The sequence below is a fragment of the Cajanus cajan genome, chromosome 7 (genome assembly GCF_000230855.2).
Source record: "Cajanus cajan strain Asha chromosome 7, NIPB_CcT2T_4, whole genome shotgun sequence".
NCBI lineage: Eukaryota > Viridiplantae > Streptophyta > Magnoliopsida > Fabales > Fabaceae > Cajanus > Cajanus cajan.
In genome coordinates this window covers 59945848-59973310 of record NC_138523.1, presented here as the reverse complement: position 1 = coordinate 59973310, position 27463 = coordinate 59945848, and the positions used below count along the sequence as shown (strand labels likewise).

General features: G+C 27.6%; 2 protein-coding genes across 2 annotated transcripts; one reads left to right on the top strand and one right to left on the bottom strand.

Annotated features, from left to right (window-relative positions):
• Positions 1–4197: 4197 nt before the first annotated feature.
• On the top strand, positions 4198–6429 carry LOC109795234 (Leucine-rich repeat (LRR) family protein). Its single transcript, XM_020354673.3, has one exon. The coding sequence runs from the start codon at positions 4499–4501 to the stop codon at positions 6248–6250; it is 1752 nt and encodes a 583-aa protein (XP_020210262.1). The 5' UTR covers positions 4198–4498; the 3' UTR covers positions 6251–6429.
• A 243-nt stretch (positions 6430–6672) lies between these two features.
• LOC109795236 (high mobility group B protein 7) lies at positions 6673–8448 on the bottom strand. Its single transcript, XM_020354674.3, has 8 exons — positions 8285–8448; positions 7957–8039; positions 7812–7857; positions 7601–7714; positions 7454–7511; positions 7327–7371; positions 7143–7232; positions 6673–7051 (listed from the first exon to the last, which is right to left on the bottom strand). The coding sequence occupies exons 1-8, from the start codon at positions 8377–8379 to the stop codon at positions 6983–6985; spliced, it is 600 nt and encodes a 199-aa protein (XP_020210263.1). The 5' UTR covers positions 8380–8448; the 3' UTR covers positions 6673–6982.
• Positions 8449–27463: the final 19015 nt, after the last annotated feature.

Here is a 27463-nt window from a genome sequence, read left to right as displayed (position 1 = left end):
TTTAATATAATCATAGCTGAAGAAATCGATTGAGACGCATTTGTCATGAGTTAACATTTATTCATCTTTATTAATTATGTTTGCAAATATGTTGCAGCACATCTTTCAGTTTCATGTGTAAGCCAATGAGAGTGTAAACTGTAAAGTAATGCACAATTAATTGTTCATTTAATTTCATTCTCCATCTCAACCGCAATCTGTGGATCCAATCAATCTTTCAAAAGTGTAAAGTTGCAGAGATTTTAAAGACTTGTTTTAAAATATGTATAACTGGGTTAATAAACACAAGCATGCGTTGTTTAGGTAGTTTATTAAGAAACCATTTGGCTAAAAAATACTGCAATTATTTTAGCTTTATGTGACATATCAATGTAAAATGTATTAATCAAATTAATTTAAACATAAATTTTAAATTATATTATATTTTTCTAAATTCATTCTATTAAGTTTAAAATAAACAAATGCTACTAATTTGAATTGGTGTGAATAACCAATGACTCATGTTACTTAATCAAATGACTAAGATTCGAATTTTAACTTTTTTTATAAATACAAAAAATTTAAATTTAAAGAAAATATTTACTTATTTAATATTTGTCAAATTTTTAAAAGAAATTCTCCGTATTTAATAAAAAATGCTCTTTAGTAATATATAAAATAAACAAATGCTAATGTGATGTGTACATATAATAACTTGTAATGGGATGGAGGTTATTATATGCATATTCCTAAAGAAAGAAAAAAAGACAACTAAAAATTCAATAGAAGGGCTTGGTTACAACATCCGGCAAGTATGACTAATGTTTAACAAATAGATAAGGCATACTTTAAAATATAAGTTTATTAACATAAATTCACTTGTTTCTGCAAAGAATTTGTTAACAAAATACACACGTTTTGTAGAAGATAAATTTTTTCGTGTTTGTAAATTATGATTTTTGAAAATTATAAATTTTAAAAATTATAATTTTGATTAAAATATATTTAATTAATCATAAATATTTTTAAAGATATTTATATATATTACTACATTAATTCGGAGAAAAGAAAGTAACATAACATTTTAGTACAATAAAAATTTTCATTAAACATGAGAATGTTATCTACTCTCATGAAAATAATTTCGTAAAATAATATAGGTAAAAATATTATTAAAAACTATTTTTTAATTAGTAAATCAAATATGAGAAACTAAATTTCTCAATTTAAAAGGAATGCTTGTATCAAACATTTCTTTAGTGTATATATTAAGAAAATCAAAATTAAAACTTACTAAATACTCTTTTTTAAAAATATGTTAAATGTTAATAAGTTATATTTTGGAGAGATATTTTAAGATGATTATAGTTAATTAACATATTTCTCCTAATGAGTATATCTTAACAACACCGTAATAAAAATTTATACTAAATTATATACATCAATCTTTACAATAGATTTAGTTGTTATAATTTAATCATTTATCTTAAATTTGAATCATAGATATATATATTTATGTAAAATATTCGATGAAAAATTTTGTCCTTTATAATATTTTTTACTTACTTCAAACTAGGTTGTTTTTAGTAAAAAATATATATGTAATGTATAAAAAATAAAAGAGTTAAATAAATAAAATTACACCGATTTTCACAATGAAAGAAAAGTCAACCGAGCAGCTAGGCACGAAAGGAATATCATTTTCAAGATTACGGTGAGTATGAAAAAATGTGAGTGAAAATGAAGGATTAAGATCCCAAAAAGAAAAAGTTCTCAATCACCAAAAGAAGTGTCAACTTGCTCCTTCACCACCAACCTAAAATCTTTAACAACAACTTATCACTAATGCTTAATGATACTTGTAAAGATGTTGCATAATTACAAGTTTCGAATATATTCATAGAGAATTCATGTTAATCACAACTTTCAAATATATAAATATATTTTGGTCTCTAAAATGAGTAAACTTTTATTTAATTTTAATAAAAAAAATTATATTTTTTAAAATTTAAAATTATTATTTTTAGTCATTACTATTAAAAGATTAAATGATCATCTTAAATATTATTTATAAATTTTAGTCATATTAATTTTGTGTATGATATTTTTAACAAATTTTATGGATTATTAAAATAATTATTATTAATCTACTTTGAAATAATTATTTAAAACTAAAATGTGATTTTATATTTTAAAATTAAAAATTAAAGAAAATAATTTACAAAGATACTAATAAAAAAATTGTTTTAAAAAATAATGTTTAGAAATTTTAAAAATAAATAATAAATAAATATATGAATCAAAATCAAAACTTATTTGTTACTTAAAATATATTTAAGTTTAAATATTCACCAAATCAGACTAAAAATACATTAAGTTGGGAAGCAGAAACTTTAGAGAGAGAAAAAATAAATGAATAAAAATAGAATAGTAAATGCATGACAAATTCTGAATTGAAAAAAACAATGTGGAAGCATTGCTGTAGAAGCACAAAAATAGAGCATTTTGATGGTATTTAAAATGATGAACAGAACAGATGGTGTGAAAATAAAGAAGATGAACAGAGGAAACTGTATGGCTGTAAAGGAAGCAAGTTAAGCATACTTACTGACAAGGAAAGTCAATATTCATCATGTTTCCAGAAAAATAAATACTGAAAGTTGTTCCATCCTATTTATCCAAAAGGAATCCACCAATTAATACTCTCATCACGATTCCAAGAACAATCTTTAACACATTAGTTTGACATAATCTTTCTATTATTAGTTCAAATTTATTAAATATATATTATTTAATTTTTATTTAAAAAGATTTTGTCGTAATTTAATATTTTTTAAGTGAAACTTAACTGATTTATAAAAATTGTATTAGAGAATGGAAAACACACTCATTTTTCCAAATGTCTAATGTTAGTGCATAAAAATCCTTGAAAGGAAAGTCATGAGGTAGAGGGGAGGCAAGACCGTGCTTCCCTCTCTCAAATGTGTCACAGCCTATTATGTAAGTTAATCAAAGAAAAAAAAATTATTGAGTTAAAAGAAAAATGTTTATTCTAAATTTAATATTGATGTTTTTCTAAGATAACTTTTAACCAAAAGTTGTTAGTTTAAATAATTTGATACTTAAATTCTTTAATTAAAGGTTAGGTTTGATTCTCATTAAGAACATGAAGTTGTGATTACAAATATGACTAGATTATACTTATTTAGTATGAAAGAAAAATGGTTAATATAAAAATCAATAAACATAACATACATATATTAATATTGATTAATGATTATATTTGGTTAATGATTAAATAAAGACTCTTTACATAATACATTATAATTCAATTCAAGATATATTTAGAATAATTGATTAAAAATTAATAATAATTATAATTATTTTATATTTTAAAATATAATTTCTCATTTTAAAAGTTCCAAATCATATTATGCTTAATTTCTTAAAGTAAAGCAAAAATAAAAGGTCCATAAAAATCCAAAGAAAAACGAAGTCCAAGTAAAGAATAAAACATCTTAAGAACCAATATCTTGTTATGAAGACTTAAGTGACAGTAAAACTAATCGAATGTGTCGGATGAAAATGACGTCTGAAGGTTTAGCCTTACAAAGTAGTAATGACGAAAACATTTGTATTCGCCTCTTTCATTTCAAGTAAAGTGGTTGATAACTAACAACATCTTTAATTACTGTATAAAAAATAATAACAATCTTTAATACAATTTTTTTATAATTTTAAAAATTACATTATTATGGTTTTAAAAAAAGTACATTATTATACATAATAAGTTTATTAGTTTTTATAATAAATGACTAAAAAATTATACAAACATAATTTATAATTAATTGACATTGTTATTAAATTTTAAAAAATTATTAAAAATTACAAAATTATGATTCATAATATTTACACTCTCTTTATTAAAATTTATAAAAAGAGATTAAATAAAAAAAACGGGTCACTTAAATTATAATTTTAATAAATTTAATTGATTTTAGAGAAGGTTTGGAAAGTGAAGTGGTTTAAAATTGTGGAAGCCAGACAAGAAGAAATGATAATGCAAGTTGTGGTGAATTTTATAAAAGACGACAGAGGAAAGAATTTGAATGTAGTGCGCTCCAACGTTCAAATGCACCAAGGATCCTCGTGATTCATCAAACGGTCACAAATGTCCATGTGAACTTGCTTAAATAGATCAAAGCCTCGCTCGGTGTAAAATTTCATTTCATTTACAAGCCTTTTTTCTTCTCTAACTATAAATAAGAGACTGCATGCAGATCTCCAACAAAATTTTAATTTTAATTGAGACACACTTCCTTCATTTCCATCATCTTTATCATCATTATACCTTCTTGTCTACGTGAATAAACCAATGTCTGAGTGCTACTTTTTCCACCCTTTTCTTTTCTCACTAAATTAAACCCATAGCCCATCTTCTTTTCAAATTTCTTTTACTCTCTTCCCAGATCCCAACTTCACTTCAAACCTTGATCTGATCAAGACCCACCTTCCAAAAATGCAACTTGGGACACGGGTATTACACCTTGTTCTCATATTTTCACTTCTCAGTGAGTTCTCAGAAAGTGTGGCTCCAATCTGCTCAGAACAAGACAGGGCCTCTCTTCTGAGCTTTAAAGCAGGCATTTTGCAGGACACAACAGATACACTCTCTACGTGGACAAGCAGAGACTGCTGCGATGGTGGCTGGGAAGGAGTTCAGTGCAATCCATCCACAGGGCGAGTAAACATGTTGCAGATACAAAGACCAGAGAGAGACGATGAGACATACATGAAGGGCACTCTTTCTCCCTCACTGGGGAACTTGCATTTTTTAGAGGTAATGGTCATAAGTGGTACCAAGCATATTACAGGACCAATTCCTTCTAGCTTCTCAAATTTAACTCGCCTCACTCAGCTAGTTCTGGAAGACAATTCCCTTGGAGGATGCATTCCTCCAAGTTTAGGTCGTTTGTCCTTGCTCCAGACCCTTTCACTCAGTGGGAACCATCTCAAAGGACAGATCCCTCCAACACTTGGGGGTCTTAGAAACCTTATCCAACTTAATTTAGCAAGAAATTCTCTGACAGGTCCTATCCCTCTTAGTTTTAAAACCCTTGTTAATTTGCAATACCTTGATGTCAGCTACAATTTGTTATCATCAACCATCCCAGATTTTGTTGGGGAGTTCAAAAATTTGACTTATTTGGACTTATCTTCTAACCTTCTAACAGGAAAAATTCCCATTTCCTTGTTCGGCCTTGTCAATCTTTTAGACTTGTCCTTGGGCTATAACAAGCTCGCAGGGAACATCCCAGATCAGGTTGGAAATCTGAAATCTCTGACAAGTCTTCAACTCAGTGGCAATCTGCTCACAGGGCATATTCCACTGTCTATATCAAGATTACAGAACCTTTGGTACCTCAATGTATCCAGGAATTGTCTTTCAGATCCCTTACCAGCAATCCCTATCAAGGGAATCCCTGCCCTTTTGTCCATAGACCTGTCTTATAATAATCTCAGCCTTGGAAGTGTTCCTGATTGGATCAGAAGCAAGCAACTCAAAGATGTCCATCTAGCTGGGTGCAAATTGAAGGGAGATCTCCCACACTTCACAAGACCTGACTCCTTGAGCTCCATAGACCTATCAGATAACTACCTGGTTGATGGTATTTCAAATTTCTTCACAAATATGTCAAGCTTACAAAAGGTCAAGCTCTCAAACAACCAGTTGAGGTTTGATATTTCTAAAATAAAATTGCCATCAGAGTTGTCTTCCATAGACTTGCATGCAAATCTGCTGGTGGGTTCGTCGTTGTCAACAATCATAAATAACATGACAAGCAGCTCATTGGAGGTTATAGACGTATCAAACAATTTTATTTCAGGTCACATTCCAGAATTTGTGGAAGGCTCGAGCTTAAAGGTGCTAAACTTGGGGAGCAACAACATATCAGGTCCAATCCCAATTTCTATCTCAAATTTGGTAGAACTTGAGAGACTGGACATTTCGAGAAATCACGTGGTGGGAACCATCCCTTCAAGTCTAGGTCAGTTGCTGAAACTACTATGGCTTGATGTATCCATAAACAAATTAACAGGGCAAATTCCAAGTAGTTTTTCCCAGATAACTGGTCTAAAGCATGCAAGCTTCAGGGCAAACAGGCTGTGTGGTGAAATACCACAAACTAGACCATTCAACATCTTTCCAGCAGTTGCTTATGCACACAACTTGTGCTTATGTGGCAAACCTTTACAGCCATGCAAGTGATGAAAACAAGGTAGTATGGGTCAGTTAGGTGCTGACTCTGTAATAGTAGATGTGCTCATGCCTTGTGACCATTGTTACATGAGCAAAATAGAATAGGCACCACCACATTTGAATTATTTCTTTTCAAGGTCGACCACAATGCTTTAGTTCTATTTTATAATTCAATATTGTTTTAATAATATATGCTCTCTTTTACAACGTGCTTTATATTTTAGATTAGAATAGTCTCAACGGCTTCTTTTGTTGTATGGGCACACTAAAATATGACAGCAAAAAACCCTGTCACATGTAGACATTGCTTTTAAAGGTTGACCAAAACGCTGAAGTTCACCATGACCTCAAAATATCTTATCCAGAAAAGCGTGGCGTGAATCAAGCCAACAAAGCAAAGCGATTCGTACCAAATACAACGCACATGTCAATCTCACAAATAGCTATGACCACACACCATACTACATTATCAATTGCCCCAAACATGTTCAACAAAGAATCAACACTCAAAGGCAACAAGCCTCTTGTAGAAATGTAACTACCATTCATGAATATTTCAAGAGAGCATTACAAAAAACAAAATATGGTTGTACGGTGATTTCAGTAGCATTTAAAAGAGTAACCTAAATATGAAAATCCAACTAAAACTTGTTCCAAAATTTACAACCCTAATTTGTCTAAACAATCAACTGGTCCTTCCGATAATAGTTATCAGGTTCAAAGAGTGGTAAAACACCACCATTACTCCTCATCTGTTAACTCCTCTTCCACTTCTTTAGCAGTGGTTTCCTTATCAGACCCAGCTTGATCCTACACCAAAAGCAACACAATTATAATGAGGAAGAATTGACAATTAACATCATCACATAGAGCACAGTGAGAAGCAAAGAATTAAACTTACCTCTTCATTTTCCCCAGCTCTATAGCTTTCCATAGCCTTCTCATACTCTGCCTTGAGTTCGGCAACTTTATCTAAATAAGGCTTCTTCTCCTGATCAAAACAAAGCGTGTATCACAACAGTTGGTCTTCATCACACAATTAAACTTGAAGAAACACTTGAACCAAAACACAACATTTAACTTACTTCATCAGTCATAGACTTCCACTTCTCACCAGCCTCTTTACCAACCTGTAGTTTCCCAGCAAAAAAGCAAACCAATGAATCCCAGCACCAATGGACTCAATAAAACAAAATCAAAACATGTGCTTACCCGCTTAACATCCTTTGAATCAGGGTTAGCTTCCTTGAAAGATTTTCTAAAATCATCCCTGCAACAAATCATCACCTAAGTCAGGCACTCAAGCAAAACCACAGCATCAATTACAGCACTAACAAGAGCAAGAAAAATAATCCGTACAAAAAGGCAAAGAAGGCGGTGGGAGGACGCTTAGGCATGTTTGGATCCTTGACCTTCTTCCCCTTCTCAACTTTGGCCTTTTTTGCCTTTGGCTCATTAGATTTGGGCTTCTTCCTATACAATCTCAAAAAAAAAAAAACGACTGAATAAAACAATGCTAAAGAACTAGCATAAACACATTGAAAAACTAAGTAGGAAGCAGAAAAACCACCTCTCAGGCTTCTTAGCTTCAGCAGTCTGTTCAACAACCTGAGCATCTGAACAACAAAATAAATCCAAAAATTGCAACAAACCAACTCAAAAATACGGAACAAGTATAAATGAGAAAAATAAATAAACACGTAAACCGATTTTACCTAGGTTCATTTTAATTTTAGCTTCCAGGCTGCAATTGTGCATGTTGATGAGTGCCACCGGCACATTCTTCTTGCATTCGTCACTGCAAATAGACGAGGAAAAAAAAAAGAAAAAAAAAAAAGGACGCACACATCAATAAACATCAATAACAAAACCTGAAGCAAAATACGCTTCTGAATGACATCGCATCGTTAACATAAGACATAAACAGCATATCACAATACACAGATTTAAAACCTGATAATCTAGTATTAACAGCAACGCGCATGAGTTAAAACTAAACGTTTCTAACGAATCGATTAGAAGTGTTAAGAGAGAGCAACGAACCATCGAGCGAAAGCGCTGCCATCTTTGGCGCGAACGAGAACGGAAGCAGATCGAGCATCGACAGCGTCAACTCTCTTCCTCGATTGCGATGCCATTTCGTATCGAAGCTTCACAGTGCCCTCACTCACCCACTGGCAGATTTGGAAGTGTAGGTGCCAAAGATTCTAATTGGGAATATATAGTATCGAATGAAAGGAGGGAAAAACGAATAGGCATGTTTTCCGTTTTAGCGCCAATAACCGCGCCTTTTCCATTCACGCTCGCGCCCATCCTTTTTATTTTATCAAATCACCCATCTAACTTTTTGGGCCAATATATCTTATATTGGGCCCGTTCGTCATTTTTTTAAAAATAATCCCGTGCAATATTGGGCCACTTTACTCGGCCTCACTTTTAATACCGTTTTCTTGACTCCGCTGCCAAACAGTACAAAGATCACGTGTTTCATTTTCACCTAGCAAGCATATTTCAAAATCAATGTTATTTTCTTTTCTAGATATATAATACAAATTCAACTGCTGCATTCTTTCCAATGGGATAATCATCAACATTAAAGAAGATAAAATGAATATAATTTAATTAGAGTGTATTAAGAGCGTAAATGTTTTCATTATACGATTTAATCATAAATTGTCATATATGTTAAAATTATTGAATCTTATGATAATTACATTAACAATTATATCCAAAATGATTTATAGGTAGTAATAATGTAAAATATTTTTAATTTATATTAAAATAGACATAGTTGTCTTGAAGCAAGAGATTTGTATAGTGAGAAAAATAAATATTTATTCCTCGTTAATTTAAATTTAAAATTTCTCATTTTCACAATTTATTACCTTTTTTGCTTTAAAGTTTATAATAAAAAAATACTACCTAATTCACCAAGATTAAGAAAAATAGTTAATCTAATTAATAATAATAAATTTATCTTATTTTTATATTTTTTCTAAAAGTTATTATACTACTTTTTTCTTTTAATTAATATTCACTTCTCTCTTATCTAATGAGAAAATATGTCATACACTACTTCTCTCTTATAATTAATATAATTTACTCTCTTAATAATTTAATGTATATATTTTAAAAAGTTTATAATTAATATATTCTAATAAATTAAGAAAACATATTTTAATTTAAAAAAAATTAATATATCAAATATTATAATTAAATCTTACAAAAAAGAATAAATAATTATTTTAAGTTGATTCTTATAAATAAAAACGGATGTAATGGTTTTTTTCTTATTATAAACTTTGAAGCAGCAAAGAGACAACCAACAAACAATTATCAATTTATGATTTTGCCAAACAAAAACAAAGAGACCGTGACTGGGCGGGAAATTAAAATCTAAGAACATCTCCGATGAGCAACTCTCAACCACTTTAAACGAGTTTCACTATGTCACGTCACTCTTAACTAACTCATATTATATTTTTACAAGTTTTGCTCCAATGAAAATTGCTTATAAACACCCCTACTTTTTTATAACTCATACTACACTTTTTGACACTTCACACTACACTTTATTATAAATTTTTAAAAAATTAATTATTATAAATAATATATAAATATGAATAACAAATAAAAGAAATTACATAATAAAAAAATTATAATAATAAACAAAAAGTAGCTTAGTATATCCTACTATAAAAAATTAAAAGACTATTTTATTTGAGAAAATATTTTCTATTTTTTATCTTTAAAAATAATTTTTATTTTTAAATTTTTAGATTTAAAAAATTTGTTTAGTTTGAGTTCCATATTCCACGTAGATGAATTTCAACCAATGAAATTCTTATTCTCAGTGCTAAGGACTTTGCTTGTACAAGCAACTGAGAAAAAAATTTAAGAAACTCAGTTGCCATGTAGGATAACTCCAATGGCAGTTTCTAACAAGCACCGTTGCTTATCAATAAGCAACACACTAAGCACCTGTCGTTGGAGGTGTTGAGTGTGACTTACTGACATACTGTGATGTATTTATTTTAAGAGTTTAGAGTTTAGTTATTTAGTTATTTAGATAAAACTATATTTAGTTATTTAGTTATTTTTTCTTGTGATGGTATTTAGTTATTTAATATAGTTATTTAATTAACTATATTTTTTCTCGTTTCTATAAATACCATATAAAAAATATTATATATTGATCCTATAATGTAGTTTAATTAGTTATTTAATTACAAATTATCATGAATAATAAATTTATTAACTCATATAATAAGAATTTAATAATTATGCATTAATAATATTTAGTTAATTGATTCAAATTTATCATTTATATAATTTTAAAAGCTACTTATTGTATAAAAAAAAAATATGTACTCTAGTAGTTATAACTAAACGAGGGTATTTTTTATTAAGTTAATCATCATGCACTGTTAGTGTAAAATTTTATACACTGACAACTAATCATATCTTTTAAATTATTTTATTTTATTAAATAAGTAACTAACATGATCCTATTAAAAAATATAATTAGTTATCAATGTAAAAAAAATTTACACCGACAATATATAAGTGATTAACTATTCTTTATTATGCATAACTTTTCATCTTACAATACTTCCTTTAAAGATATCACGATGTTTATTATTAATGTAAAAGTTGTTAAACTTATCATGAATGAGCATTAACATTTTTATATATATTTTGTCCATACATTAACATTTATATGTGAACTTGGTACCCATTTGATTTTCAGCATATATTAATAAAAAAAAGGAATGTCAAACTTCCCCCAGCCAAATTCATTCGACATCACAATTCCCATGTCAGAAGCTAGAAAACAGAACCTCATAGATGATTATGGTTTTCATTCAACCACATTATGTCAAAATTGCTACCACAATAAATTTTTACTTTTTTTATATACGAGGATTAACATTTGATTTCCGACTTAGTATGAAATTGGAACCAGAGTTATTATTTTATTCTAATATGAGTGAATTATTATTTTATTCTAATACGAGTAAATTCAGTGAGAATGAGTTGTATTTTTTAATTATAAAAAAATAAAAATGAAAAATAATGTTTTGACAGTCTTGATGAAGCCAAGCGAATTACGAACACTCACTCTCCTCCGTGGATTTGAAAAGCTCTCTTAGCTCGTGTATTTGCTTTTACTTTCTTTTCTGGCTTCTAGTATGTACTTCTACTCCTTTATTGCACAAAAGATATTATTAAAAAATAACAGAAAAATGTTTTTATTAAAAATTACACTAAGAATACATTAATGGTATTGAATATTTATAACTCGTTACGATTTTAATTAACCATTATTTTGTAAAATCAAAGTAGTTAAATTAAATTTAAAAATAAAGTAAGGAGTTGACATAGTCTGAGTCTTTTTTTTTATTGTTAATAGATAAAAAAAATTAAAATAAAGTAAATTTATGTGTAGAAAATTTCATCCGCAGAGCTTTCTCGAACACGATAAAAAAATGTGGTTTAAAATTGATAGGGTGCAATCAAAGTTTCCATAGTTTCATAGATTATATACACAAAATTGATAAGATATTTTTTAGGTGTTGACTTAAAATAAAACTATAAAATTGTATATCCAAAATAAACATAAACAGAAACGCATACAGTATCTCCGATTTGAAGACATGTGTATATGTTTTATACGGTGCACAACAAAACTCAATCCAAAATATTTTCCTTCAAAAAAGAAACCCAAACCACAGCATCATTCTATTGCAGATAACTCTACAATAAGCTTGTAAAGAAAAGAAACAGAGACCACAGCATCATTCTATAATGCGGACAACTCTGCGATAAGCTCGCAATGAAATTAACTTGAAAGTTGTAGATACTTTGTCAAAGAGTGAGTTGAAACAATAAAAACAATGAAATTAACTTCACTGTAAAATTCCCTTACTTAACTTGTAATGTAAAATCAATTTTGATTTAAAATGTCGAAACAGTTTTTCTAAAATCACGTTTCCTTCCTCCAATCATCTAACGGATCCACCACCTTCCCTCCAAAGTCCAAGAAGACGGCTTCTCAAAACCATGCACTCCAACAAGCCAAGACTTAACTAGTTCGTAAAGTGAGTGTCTTTAGCAGAGAAAATAAAAGTCTCTTTGGCCAAGAAAGATAAAGAAAGCAATATTCAAAGACAGCAACAGAAGACAATAAGTAGTTAAACAGAAACAAAATTTATCTTCCCATTTAGTACATACATGAAAAGCATGAGGAATAAGGAAGTGTACACAGAACCACGAAGCAGAAATTACACAAGACCAAGAAACAAAAAGAAACAATTAAGTTGAAGTGATGGATGACGACCCTCTAACTAATCCTGGTCAAGTGTTGTGGTTGTTAGTTTGCGTAGGGCAAAAGAACCGAAATTGAAGTGGCCATCGTCAAAGTTGAGGGAGTAACTAAAAGGGTCATAGTTAAAGTTGTTTTTGTTTTTATTGGAGCGTGCCTTCTTTATTTGCCTCCTTACATCTGCTCTCACCCTCCAAAACAAACTCCTCAGCCTTCTCTTCCCATGCACAGCCACCAAACAGCAACAACACATCACAACGCCCGTGACCATCCCCTCTTCCCACAGCAGAGAGAATAGAAGAGAGATGAAAGCAAAGTGTGAGTGAGTTAATGCTGCACTACCATTCATATATACCACAAGAGAATGATGTAAAGGGAGGGAGTTTTTTGTCTTTATGTTTGTTTGGTCCTTCTTAGAACGAGGGTATATTGTTCAACTTAGTTCTAGGAAATGAGAAGTAATAATTTAATTTCAGTTGTAGCAGTAGTGGCGGTGTGGTTGATGTGGCAGTAGCAGTGGCAGAGGATAGTAGTTGTTGTTGCTTTGTTCTCTCCAATGTATTGTCGCTGCCTTTGAGGTCATACGGCGCAGCGAGAGGACAGAAGTTTAGTGGTAGGAGTTGATTCATGTTTAAGCAAGATCAGAGGTTTGAATCCTATTTTGTGTATGCAGTCGCGTTAAATTTTGAGGCTAGCTATTTTATTCTTTGAGGTGTTTCCAACCTAGTGAGAAGACTAGTCACTACTATCAACGATGGATACTCCAAGATGAAAAAAAAAAAAAAGAGAAAAGAAGGGGTCATGAGTCTTAACCGGGTAAACAATGGTATAGGTAGCACATGGACATGGGTACGGTAGCCACAGAAGCTTTCACAGACGCTTTGTCCTAATTGAATAATATTAATTAATAGTAACTTTATACAGCTATCACTTTTTAAGTGCTCTTTACATTCTTTTTTATTATCATTTATCCTTGTAATATTTTTGTTAATAAAAAAAAATGTGACATTTTATTATAAGAAGCTATGAAATTTTAAACTTAGATATCGTATAATGTCTTCTTTGGTAACTGGAATTTAGTGTCATATATGGTAATATTATTCAAGAAAGAGTACTGAGCAGTGGTATGACTTTGTGCAATAAGTAATGCTATCCATAATACGAAAGAGTGTATCTTCCACACCGAAAGGCCCAAAATTACGCTGAGAAAAGTGAGAATGTTGATATCATTTTCCAAAATATTTGATTGGATGGATGTTTTCTTGACTCTTGATGGATGGATGATTGGATATAATGATTACAATAGCTGCATTATAATGTATCGCACGTAGATCATTTTTAATGCTTGTTTTTAAGTATTTTGTTACACTTTAATTAGTTTTACTAATATCATGTGTGAAAAAAAATTTCTGTCAACATTTCTAAGGAAAATAAATATAAATATAAATAATAATAAAATAGTTTTAAGATTAAATGTAACTTATATATAAATCAATTTAATGAAATTTTTATATTATTTTTATATTACGTTGATTTAGGATCGAGTAAATTTTTATTAAAAAAAAACATCGATATTTATACACAAACAACGAGTAAATGAGCATAATATAAAAATGCATAATTGATTACCAGAGGTAATGACACTTTTAATCGATCTAAATGACATTTGGAATGATTAATTCAATAGATTGAGAAAACAATATTGATTTGACTTGATATAGAAATATATAACATATACATGTCTTATGCAATGATGAAGACCTACGAGCTTGTGGGGGTACAAATGAAATACAATCAATTGTAAGTAACTTTGAATCAAATGAAAGAGTGTGATGGTTATTTATCAAATGAATGAGGGATACTATGCAAATCTCTTTTATTTTAAAGACTCACCACTCTTTTATATTTATTTTTCATAAAAAAAGTTTATGAGTTAGATCTTAAAGATCCACTAAAGCATGTTTGAAGGTTTTACGAGTGTTTATAGATGTTCTTATAAATTATCATTAGAATTCTCATACTTTTTTTCTTAAGGTATGAATTCATTTTTTATCAACTGAATTAATCTTTATTTTTATTATTCTCTTTTAATAGTTTCATTGGAACAAATCTATCACTCTCACCGGTGCTTGGGGGTATTTGTTTTGTATTTTTTATTTTAAGTTCTTTCAAAACGGTGAATCTGTTTTAATGTTTATTGTTTTATAATTGGTTTTAAATTGAAAAATTTATTTGTTTAGCCTTTACAATTTTGTTTTAAATTGATAAATCTATTTTGATATGAAATGTGACCAAATTTGATTTACCGAGCCACTCGTGTTTTTTGTTTGATAGTTGGTGATGATATAAAATTATTTTTTTATTCAAATTTTACTGTATATTGTATGAGAAAGATACTTTAATTTTAAGATATCCTGAAAGTCAAGTAGGAAAAATTGAATGGAAAATAAGATATAAGGAAAAATTGTTTAAAGATAAGCAATTCATGATACAATAAAACTAAAGTCACTCTTAGTTATATTTAAATATATTAAAAATTGTTACGTCTCACCTTGAAAGAGGAAAGATAAAAATTTGTTTTAAAAGATAAACTATTTATTTTATTGTTAAAAAAATACTTATTTTTTTAACATTTTATTTATTTCAAATAATGGGTGAAGTATTGTCATTTTCCTTTGATCTAACAGTTTTCATAAGTAGCTTTTTAAAAAAATATTATTTTGAGAAAAAAAATAAAGAATGAAGGTATAAAGTATTTTTTATTTATTATTCAAGTAAAAAAAATGTCTATTAAGAAAGTACAACGTTTTCCCATCATATAATTTTTATAAAGATAAAATGTTACATTTAACTTAGACCCGATATTCAAATTAGAAATAAGTATTAAATGACTTAATAAATTATTATTCATTTTAATAATAACTAAAATATTTATTCTTTATTTTTATCTTTTATTTAATATTTCAATCCATTTCTTATAATGAATAAGTTATACTTTTTTTTTCAGTAAATAACTTATATTTGATTCTATCGGCACAAATAACACTTACTTATTATATTTATACTTATTATAAAGAGAATATATCTAATAACTACTCTTTTAGTCTTTATTTTTTAGTGAATCATTAAACTCCTTAGATATAAAAAAAAATCTTATATATTTTTAATTTATATATAATTATTAGAGACATAAAGTGTCTCAATCTTTTAATTTTTTAATAGTAATTAAAATTGTCGAATAATATAATAAGTTAATACATACCTAAAGCATTTAATATAAAATAATAAATGTTTCATAAGAAAATGTTAGAGCATCTGCAACGGGGTTGCTTATAAGCAACCCCCACTGGAGATGCTCTTATAAATTTTTTATTCAATACACTCTTTCCAATATTATATTTATTATTGCTAAAAATAAAGTTTGACTATCACTTAATTATAAATAAAAAAAATCATTAAATAAAATTCAAAACTTATACAATTTATAATTTTTTAAATAATAATAATAAATAAATAAATTATTAATATTTTTCTTCACAAAAAACATCTAAGAATAATAAAAAAAAATAAGGTTGATTTGTCAATCATACATATAAAAATGACATTACCTATGAAATAACATATTTACTATTATAAAAAATCGGATTGTTTTGATTGATCAATCAAAGAATATTATCATGTAAAACTATTTTGACAGTTACATCAAATCAATTCATTATACAAATTAGCACGTGTCATAAAGTAATCAAAGTGTTAAATTATAAACTTTGTTATCATATAATTTACTAATTTAATCTACACGTTTTTTTTTGTTATGTGATAGTCAAAGTCAAATTTGATAATTTGTATAATTGATTTTTTTTATAGACATATCAATACAAGATTAATTTGTATTTATATATATATGATTTTGTTATGAATAATAATTAGTGGCTTAATTAGTGCATGTCAATATTTATTATCAACTATTATTATATATATTTCTGTTATGTATTATTCTCCTTATTATGTAATTGTTCAGTTACCACATGTACTTATAAATAGGTTACTCCTTTCCCAAAAATAATACACTAGTGAGATTTTTTTCTCCATTTCTTATTATCTTGTTTATTCTCTCAACTTTTTCTCTCTTTTATAACACGTTATCAGCACGATAGTCTTTTATCTATTGGTATTACAACTACAAGAGAAAGCTATGAGAATTTTCCCGAAAAAAGTCATATTTTTCAAGACAAATATTTCAAGGTTAGCTATTCATCTTTCATAATAACAATTTTATCAAATATTTATATTGTTTACATTGTTATGAATCAAAGTACTCTTGAAGACGTTATAGTAATCCTGAAGACACTATTAAATAAAAAAAAATTTCATACATTTTTGAAATATGTCTATAAGACACTATCAAAGAAAAATGGTGAAAATAAAAATTCTTCATACATTAAGATTTCTTTTTCTCTCACCAGAAGTGGGAAAATGGTGAAAAAAAATGGAACTGAAAGAATAAATTTTCTCACTAGAAGTGAGAAAATAATATGAAAAGTGAAAAATAAAATAAATTTCACCAGAAGTGGAAAAAAATTGATATAAATATATTACATTGTGTTTTATCCTTTGATATAAATGAGGTCAGTACCGGAAATGAAATAATTTTGTAAATGTCATAATTATAATGTTGAATGATATTTGAGGCACTTATAAAAATTATGACTAGCAAAGTGTCCTCAAGCCTATTTAAGTTTTTTGTGATTTCTTGAAAAGATTATGAGTTTTCCTTGATGTCTAAAAATACATAACAAGAATGTCATTTTTATAATGATTTCTCAATTTTGAAAAATATATTATATTTTTCATACGTCTATTTTGCTCCAGAAGTAGCAATTTGTTTTTTATAAAAAAAAGGATTAAGAAATATCCTTAGTTGGTTTATTGTCTCTTGAAGACTAAAACAAAATATTGAGATTTTTTTATGCAATAAACCATTTTAACTAGCATTAAATCATTCCCTGAAGTGAATGTTCTAATGTATTAATTTTTGTCTTCTCATATTCAATAATGCGATAAATTAATGTTATATGATACTACAAATATAATTGAAGGCTCCAGAATAGCTAATATATTATTACTGAAAGACACGAAGTTACATATTAAAAATGCTTTATATTTTTCTAAGTCTTATAGAAACTTATTGAGTTTCAAGGATATTCGTTTAAATGGGTTTCATATTGAAACAAACAATGAAGGGAATGTAAAATATCTTTATATCACGAAAATCCACTTGAATAAAAAGGAAGTATTACAAAAATTACCTACTTTCTCTTATGGACTGTATTGCATGTATGTTAATACAGTTGAAGCAAATATTATTGTAAAACAAAAGTTTACAAATCAAAATAAATTTGAGGTTTGGCATGATCGATTGGGTCACCCTGGGACTATCATGATGCGAAAAATAATTAAAAATTCATGCGGACATTTATTGAAGAGCCGGGAGATTCTTCAATAAAATATTTTCTCATGTACTATTTTTTTTCCCAAGGGAAGTTAATAATCATATCATCACCAGCAAAAATTGGGAATGAATCTATCTTGTTTTTAGAACGGATACAAGGTGATATTTGTGGACCAATACACCCCCCATGTGGACCATTTGGATATTTTATGATTTTAATTGATGCATCAACAAGATGGTCACATGTTTGTTTATTATCAACTTGCAACCAGAAGTTTGCGAGATTATTAGCTCAACTAATTAGATTAAGAGTTCATTTTCCCGACTATCCAATTAAGAAAATTCATTTGGATAATGCTGGTGAATTCACATCTCATGCTTTTAATGAATATTGTATATGCATTGGAATTGATATTGAACATCCGGTAGCACATGTTCATACACAAAATGGACTTGTAGAATCATTTATCAAACGTTTAAAACTAATTGCAAGATCATTACTCATGAGATCAAAACTTTCAATGTCAACTTGGGGGCATGCAATCTTACATGTCGCAATATTAATTCGCATCAGACCAACAAGTTATCATAAATTCTCTCCTTTACAATTGGCTTTTGGTGAGCAACCAAATATTTCTCATTTGAGAATCTTTGGGTGTGTTGTATATGTTCCAATTGCCCCTCCTCAAAGAACCAAAATGGGTCCTGAAAGAAGGTTGGGAATATATGTTGGGTATGAATCCCCATCTATAATAAAATATATTGAACCATTAACAGACGATTTATTTACGGCTAGGTTTGCCAATTGCCATTTTAATGAGTTGATTTTCCCAACATTAGGGGGAAAACAAAAATAGTTGGAAAAATATATTAGTTGGAATGAATTATCACTATCTCATCTTGATCCTCGTACAAAACAATGTGAACTAGAAGTTCAAAAGATAATTCATTTGCAAAATCTAGCCAACCAATTACCAAATGTATTCACAAATCCAAAAAAGGGTGACTAAGTCATATGTACTAGCGGCTAATGCTATAATAAGAGTCAAAGTCCTTGTTGGACAATTTAATACTACAAATGAGTCACAAATACGCCTGAATCATGGTAGACCAATTGTTTTAAAGGATAAGAATCATCGAATAAAAAAGGAGCTAAAGAGCAAAATGATAAAATTGAGGATGTAAAAACTCAAAAATATTCCTCTGACATAACTAATATTTCAGTTCCAGAAGAAACTCAGGTACCTAAAATTATTGAAAATGAAGAGATCTCAATAAATTATGCCATGAATGGAATATGATGGAATCGAAACAATGTCAATATTGATGACGTGTTTTCATATAATATAACGTTAAATGAAATAAATGATATTAAAGATCAAGAACCAAAGACCATCAACGATTGTCGACATAGAAATGATTGGCCAAAATGGAAAGATGCAATTGAGGCAAAATTAGACTCGCTTGCTAAGCGAAAAGTTTTTGGACCAGTACTACGTACATCAAAAGGTGTAAAACCAATTGGATACAAATGAGTTTTTGTGCAAAAACGAAATGAAAATGATGAAATTGTGAGATACAAAGCAAGACTAGTTGCTCATGATTTTTCACAAAGACCCGATATTGATTTTGAAGAGAGATTCACCTGTAGTGGATGTAAAAACTTTTCGATATTTAATTAGCTTGGTTGTACATGAAAAACTTAATTTACATCTAATGGATGTAGTTACAACATATTTATATGGCTCTCTTGATGCTAACATTTATATGAAACTGCCAAAAGGATTTAATTTGCTTGAAGATGCAATTTCTAAAGAATATTATTTGATCAAATTGAATAAGTCCCTATATGGGGTAAAGCAATTAGATCGTATGTGGTATAATCAATTAAGTGAATACTTATTACAAGAAGGATATAAAAATGATCCAATTTGTCCATGTATATTTATAAAAAGATCTGAAAACGGATTTGTCATAATTGTAGTTTATGTAGATGACATAAACATTATTGGAACTCTTGAAGAGCTTTCAAAAGCAATAGATTGCTTAAAGAAATAATTTGAAATGAAGGATCTAGGAAGGACATAATTTTGTCTAGGACTGCAAGTTGAATACTTAGAAAATGGAATTATTCTGCATCAAGAAACTTATATAACAAGGGTGCTTAAAAAGTTTTATATGGACAAATCACATCTATTGTGCACTCCCATGGTTGTAAGATCTTTAGATGTTAACAAAGATCTATTTAGACCCCAATAAAAGGGTGAAGAAATAATTGGTCCCGAAGTACCATATCTTAGTGCTATAGGAGTACTAATGTACCTTGCTAATTATACACGACCTGATATAGCATTTTCTGTTAATTTGTTAGCAAGATATAGCTATTTACATACACAAAGACATTGAAATGGAGTTAAACAAATCTTTCGTTATCTTAGAGGTACAATGGATATGAGGTTATTATATTAAAATTTTCCCAAACCAGAACTAAATGGTTATGCAGACACAGATTATTTGTCAAATCCTCATAATGGTAAATCACAAACAGGATATTTGTTCACAAGTGGTGGTACAGCCATTTCATGGCGATTTGTAAAACAAACCATATCAACCACTTCATCTAATCATGCTGAAATTTTAGCATTACATGAGGCAGGTCGTGAATGTGTTTGGCTAAAATCTGTGATTCAACACATACGGGAAACTTGTGGTTTATCTTCTGCAAAAATAACATCAACAGTTATATATGAAGATAATGATGCATGTATTGCACAATTGAAAGATGTGACACCCTCTACCCCAATATCATTAATAAACATAAACTATATTTATAAAAGATTTTCATAGAATGATATAAAACAATAAGTATCATAAGGTAGAAGATGCACATTCATAATACATACACATAAATATTACACTCAAGAAGTTATTATGAAACAAAGATTATAAATTAATCCCAGTAAAGGTGGCAGTGTCTCCTAGTTAGGAATCAATTTATAATTTATTAAATTACACAAGAAAAGAAAATATTTTTAGAACAATAAAGACATAAGAGAAATCCTAGCTAAACCCGATGTCACATCCTATCAGAGCATGCCCCAAGAAGCCTTTAGGCCTCATCACCAACATCCTCATGATGATGATCACCTGCAACATAAATTTAAACATATACAAAAAAAATAACAAGGGAGTGAGAAACATCTCACTCAGTTGTAGATGAAGAAATAAAAGTTAAATAGCACACACACACAATCATTATCATATATAATAATTATTTATCATGCAATGATGTCATAGACTCAACTCATAAATATATGCATGTGGCGCCATACGGAAGTTCACATATCATCATTGGTGACCCTAAGGCACACCTAGTTAGCATATCGTGGGTGACCCAAAGGAACACCTGGTTACATCATTGGTGACCCAAAGGCACACCTTGTTAGTCGTGGGTATGCGGCCTCAGCGGCACACCTGGAGTATATATGCATATGATGCATGTCATACAATCATAAACTTAACATTTCACATATTACAGAATTTCCTATAATATACCATATCATAAGCATAATTCATACTTATATTATATTTTATTAATCCAATAGTCCAAAGGTCCAATAATTCAATAGTCCCATAGTCCAAAGGTTCAATAGTCCAATAGTCCATTGTCCAACAGTCCAACAGTCCAATAGTCCAATAGTCCAAGGTCATTAAGTCAAGGGTCCAATAGTTCAAAGGTCTTTAGGGATCATATAATTTATATTTCCTGGTATAATTATATCCTTAAGTAAAATAGGAAGCTTAATGAAAATAAGGAGGCTCGGCCTTCCATTTAGATAATAAAGTCTAAATTTATAAGTTAATAGGAGACTTAGTCTTCCATTCAATGAATATTTTAGAATAGTAAAAGTGAAGTTATCCATTAATTATAATTATTAATTACCGCAACAAGAAAATCAAGTAGTACAAACAAAACACAATAATAATATATATTCAAATAATCAAACAACAGACAAGGGATCGGGAGCCAATCCAACAAACAGACTATTTAACAATTATTTCTACACCCCCAAGCAAGGTTTCCCACTCCCCCCTTACCTGGATAAATAGGACTTTGGGCAGAATCTCCTCTCTTTCTCCTTAAACCGGAACCGGAACTAGAGCAGAACCTTCTCTATTCTCCTCCTCTTTTCACAACCTAGGCAGAACCTTCTCTCTTATTTTCTCTTTCTATCTCTCTAGAATTCCTTCTCTCTAAACTTTTCTTCTCTCTAGTTATGAATTTTCAAAATCCTTAGGTCCCTATTTATAGAAATTTTGAAGTTACTATGCACTATGCACTATTCATTAAAATAATATTATAAATTACTATGCACTATGCACTATTCATTAAAATAATAAAATTTATTAAAATTTATAAACTTCAGATCCGCAGCCCCCTCTGTAGCCGCCAGTTACTGTGCACATGCATAGTAAAATACTATTTACAAATACATAAATACGTATTTATGAATAGTGAAAAACGTATACGTGAATAGTAAAATACATGAATAGTAAAATACGTAAATAGTAAAATATTTAAATAAAAATATGACAAACCTTCTAATAATCTCAATAAATATTTAAAATCAAAATAACTTGTTTTATTTATTAAAATTTGGGATATTACATTTTTAAACCCTTTAATAATTTCATAAATATTTAAAATACATAAAAATAACCCTTTTTCATTGAATAAAATTTGGGATGTTACAAAAGATAGATACATAAAGGGAGATAGAACAAAACATATTCTACCAAAATTATTTTTTACTCATGATCTTCAAAGGAATGGTGATATAAATGTTCAACAAGTCCGCTCAAGTGACAACCTAGCAGATCTCTTTACAAAGTCACTTCCAAGAAAAGTTTTTGAACAGTTGATACACAAGATTAGACTCCGTCGTCTTAAAGATTGTATGCATGAAGGGGAGAAATAAATATTTATCAATGATGTACTATTTTTCCTTCACTAAGTTTTTATCCCACAGGGTTTTTCCTAGTAAGGTTTTAATGAGACACATTCTAAATACTGGACATCCAAGGGGGAAAGTTATGAATAATAATTAGTGATTTAATTAGTGGTTTAATTAGTGGATGTCAATATTTATTATCAATTATTACCATATATAATTCCGTTATGTATTATTCCCCTTATTATGTAATTGTTCAGTTACCACATGTACTTATAAATAGGTTACTCATTTCCCAAATATAATACACTAGTGAGATTCTTTTCTCTATTTCTTATTATCTTGTTTATTCTCTCGACTTTTTCTCTCTTTTATAATATATTTCTATTAATTAAATATTCTTTTTTAAAAAAATATTTGCATAATTAATTTGATGCATGTGTTTATTTATTAAAAAAAATTAACACTAGAGCTTATATATGACATGTCATGTTTGATTCACTAGTCAAAGTAGCAAGCCACATGTCACATGATATGTAAGAAGTTAAACACATTTTTTCAAAAGATATTTGATTAAATAAATAATAAATTAAAAAACTATTTGACTTCTGTACCTCATTAATTACTTTTTTTATAAAATGAATTCTTTGTAATTGTTCAAAGATTTAAGACTCGAGGATTGATTCTTAATGAGGTTGAAACCTGTGACTGCCGCCATGAATCATATAATCTTTATTTATTTTTTTTATATATAAATTATATAGAAAGATTTCTAAAAAAACTTTTAAATATAGTTCATGGATGTCTATTTTTGAGGAATTTACCTAGTTACCTACCCTAGTTGAAAGATTTATATATTTTTATAACTTTATTTGTTTTAATACAAAATATTACGACTTCAAGTTATATGATATTTAACAAAATCTTATGAATTACATTACATTTTAATTTGTAATTTTATTACTTGTTATAAATAAAATTCAACTTGATGTATTACATGCATAAAATAAAAATACAATATGTAAAAACTGACCTTTTTAAACTAACTTTTGACATATAACAAAATTTCAAATGTTTTTTTTTATTTACAAATTTCAAATGATTTTGAATTCATATTAATATGCATTTTGATATTTGCTCAGTTTTAAATACGTTGTATAAAAAAACAACAAAAAAGGAATTTAAAATATATAGAAAAATAATAATAATTCATAATAATTTTTATGTTAATAATTAAAGATAAAAATTAAAAAAAAATTGTTATCAATATTTTTTTTACTATATTTACCAGTTTTTAAAAATATTTTAATACATATTTAGAATTTCCTTTTTAATATTGTTTATAAATAATTTTTATATACGAATTAATTAATAAAATTAGCTCATAAACTATATAAGAAAATTAAACTTGTGTCTATATTTGTATAAATACTATATTCATAGTTATTGTCACTGTTAATTTACTTTTATATATTTATCAAATTTGTTAGGTTTTATTAATATACGAATGGGATTTTATTCTTTAAAATATATTTTATAAAATATTAATTAATTAATCAAACTGTTTTTTTTTTATAAATATCAGTTACAATGTTTTTCTCATGTTACATATATATAATTTATTTAAAAATATATTTTTTAATAACATTAAATGTTACATTAATATTTTTTACAGGAATTTTTTATATAACTTTATAGGTCTATTTAATATATATATATATATATATATATATATAAATGATCCATTTATTCTATAAATAAATCTACCTAGTTTTAGACTTACTCCGTTCAATAATATCAAATTTCAACGATCTAACCGTTAAATTTAAAGTTATTAATGCATAGATCAAATCTGTAAATTTTTTAAAAATTTGAAAAATATTTGATATTTCATTTCATTAATTCAAATTGACAGATAATTATAAAAACATTTTATACATTAATTTGAATTAATGAAACGGAGTATCAAATAATTTTTATTTTTTTTTTCAAATTTACATATTTGATCTATGCATTAGCAACTTTAAATTCAATGGTTAGATTATTGAAATTTAATGTAGAACATGAGTTATTAAACAAAGTAAGTCTAAGTAAACTTACTTTTGAGTAAATGGATCCATCCTCGTATGTGTATATATATATACATATATATATATATATATATATATAGGGAGTATATCAAGTGTGAGGGAATTTATTATGAGAGATGAGAGGGTTAAAATATAACCCCTAGATTAATCAAATATAGAGAAAGAGAGAGAGGGGGGTGGAGGGAGGAAATCACTTACTTCAATAATAAGTTTTGATATGTTTATTTCATTCAATAATTTATCTGTTATATCATTTTTTAACGATTCAATCATTAAATTTTAAATTATTAATATATAAATAAAGTATGTAAATTTTTTTAACGAATGATCATAAAAGTATTTTACACATTAATTTGAATTAATGAAACAAAATATCAAACAAATTTTTTATTTTGTATAAATTTATAAACTTGATTTATGCATTTATGCATTAATGATGACTTTTAATTTAACAATTGAATCATTAAAAATTGATATATAACATGACTTGTTGAGTATAGTAAATTTACAAAAACTTATTATCAAAGTAAGTAAATTTCTCCTCATACATGTGTGTGTGTATATATATATATAACATATAAAATAATAATCTTGTCGTATTATGGGATATGAAAGGAGTAGATGATAGTCTTTAAATATAGATAAAAAATAATAATGTTAAGATTAAAACGCAATTATAAACATTCCTTTACAAGATTATTAGTATTGTCTTTTACACAATTATTAACATTATTAATAATTGTCATCATTGTCACTATTGTCATTGTTGTCAATAACATGTGATAACAACAATAGAGTTGGTGACATTATTATCACCACAACCACCATCATTGCTACCTCCATCAGCAACCATAGTAATGATTGTTGTGTATTTATTTCAAAAGGTAAATTTATTAATAAGATTATTTTCAAATTAAATTTAAAATAATTAATTTGTCAAGTACATGTCTTAAAGTTGATTTTAATGAGACATAATAACCCAATAATTATAATTGTAATTAATATTAAATGATCAAATATTTTTTTAAATTAACGCGATTAATTAAAGCAACAACAATTGGTATCCTATTTTATAGATATCGAAAATCAATAAGAGTCAAAGCTTTGCTCTTTCTTCATTTGTTTCCTCTATTTTTTAAGTTAAAAATTTGTGAGATCAGTCTAATACTTAAGAAGTGAAAATATCTTGTTGTATCTTAAGGACTTATGTAAGACTTTGTATATATTTTTTTTTAGGACACTACATTGCATGCCTCATGAGTTCAAATCAGTCATTCTTTCAACATTCATGGACAATAGTAGTAGCATCAACAATTTCAGTGACCATAACACTTGTAGCGATGCATGATAGCGATGATTATAGTTGTAAAAAATATAATAGTACTAATATTATAAATGAGTGTCTATAAGTGAGATTTAATATTAATCATTAATTATTTTTATTGACAATTTAAAGGTTTTGGGAATGTGTGTGTCTCTCTATACATATACATTCCTTTTAGACCCATATATAAACAAACAAAAAAAAACTAGCTAACTTGACCTCATTTAATGTTATCATTCCAAAAAAAAAAAGTTAAATTAAATGTGTGTTATTTCCAATAAACATTATTAAGGATAATTTAGAAAGTAAAGTTTAATTTTTACATGTAATAAATAAAATTAAATAAACTTAATTAATTTTCTTAATATATATGAATTTATATATTTTTACTTATATAAATCTAAAGGGGTATAAAATAACTCCAAAATGGGGTAAGAGGAAAAAAATTTCTTATTCCAAAAGTTATTTATACTTGAATTACTTCATTTAATAACCCATAATCAACATTAAATTTTAATGATTTTATCCTTAAATTAAAAATTATATATATATATATATATATATATTTTATTTATGTATTTCAAGTCTACATTCATACATGTGGAATCTGTATATCAGATACGTTTTAAATTTGAAACTATTAAACTAAAAGATTAAATTTTGTAGTCATAATCATTATATTACAATTCAAAACTTATAATGCGCGGTATCCCATGGGGCAAACTTGTTCTTCGGCTAAAATTTTCAATTTCAAAAGTAAACTCTTTAAAAAACTTTTTTTTTTTTCATAAGACATAATTTAGGCGACAGGTCAAGAGTTCTTAAAGTCAACTGTTTTAAAAATAGTTTAAGTTTTTTAAAATTGTGTTTTCTTTAAACACTAAGCTCAAATTTGGATTTAAAAGAAGAAAATCTAAAATAAATTGAATAAAAAGTACTTATTAAATTAGAAAATGGTCAATTTGGTCAATAAATTTAAAAGATGTTGAGATATTAGTCTTTCAAATTAAGAAAATGTTAAATAAATTTCTAAAAATTCAAATTCGCATTTACATTAGTCTAAAATTAATAAAAATGCG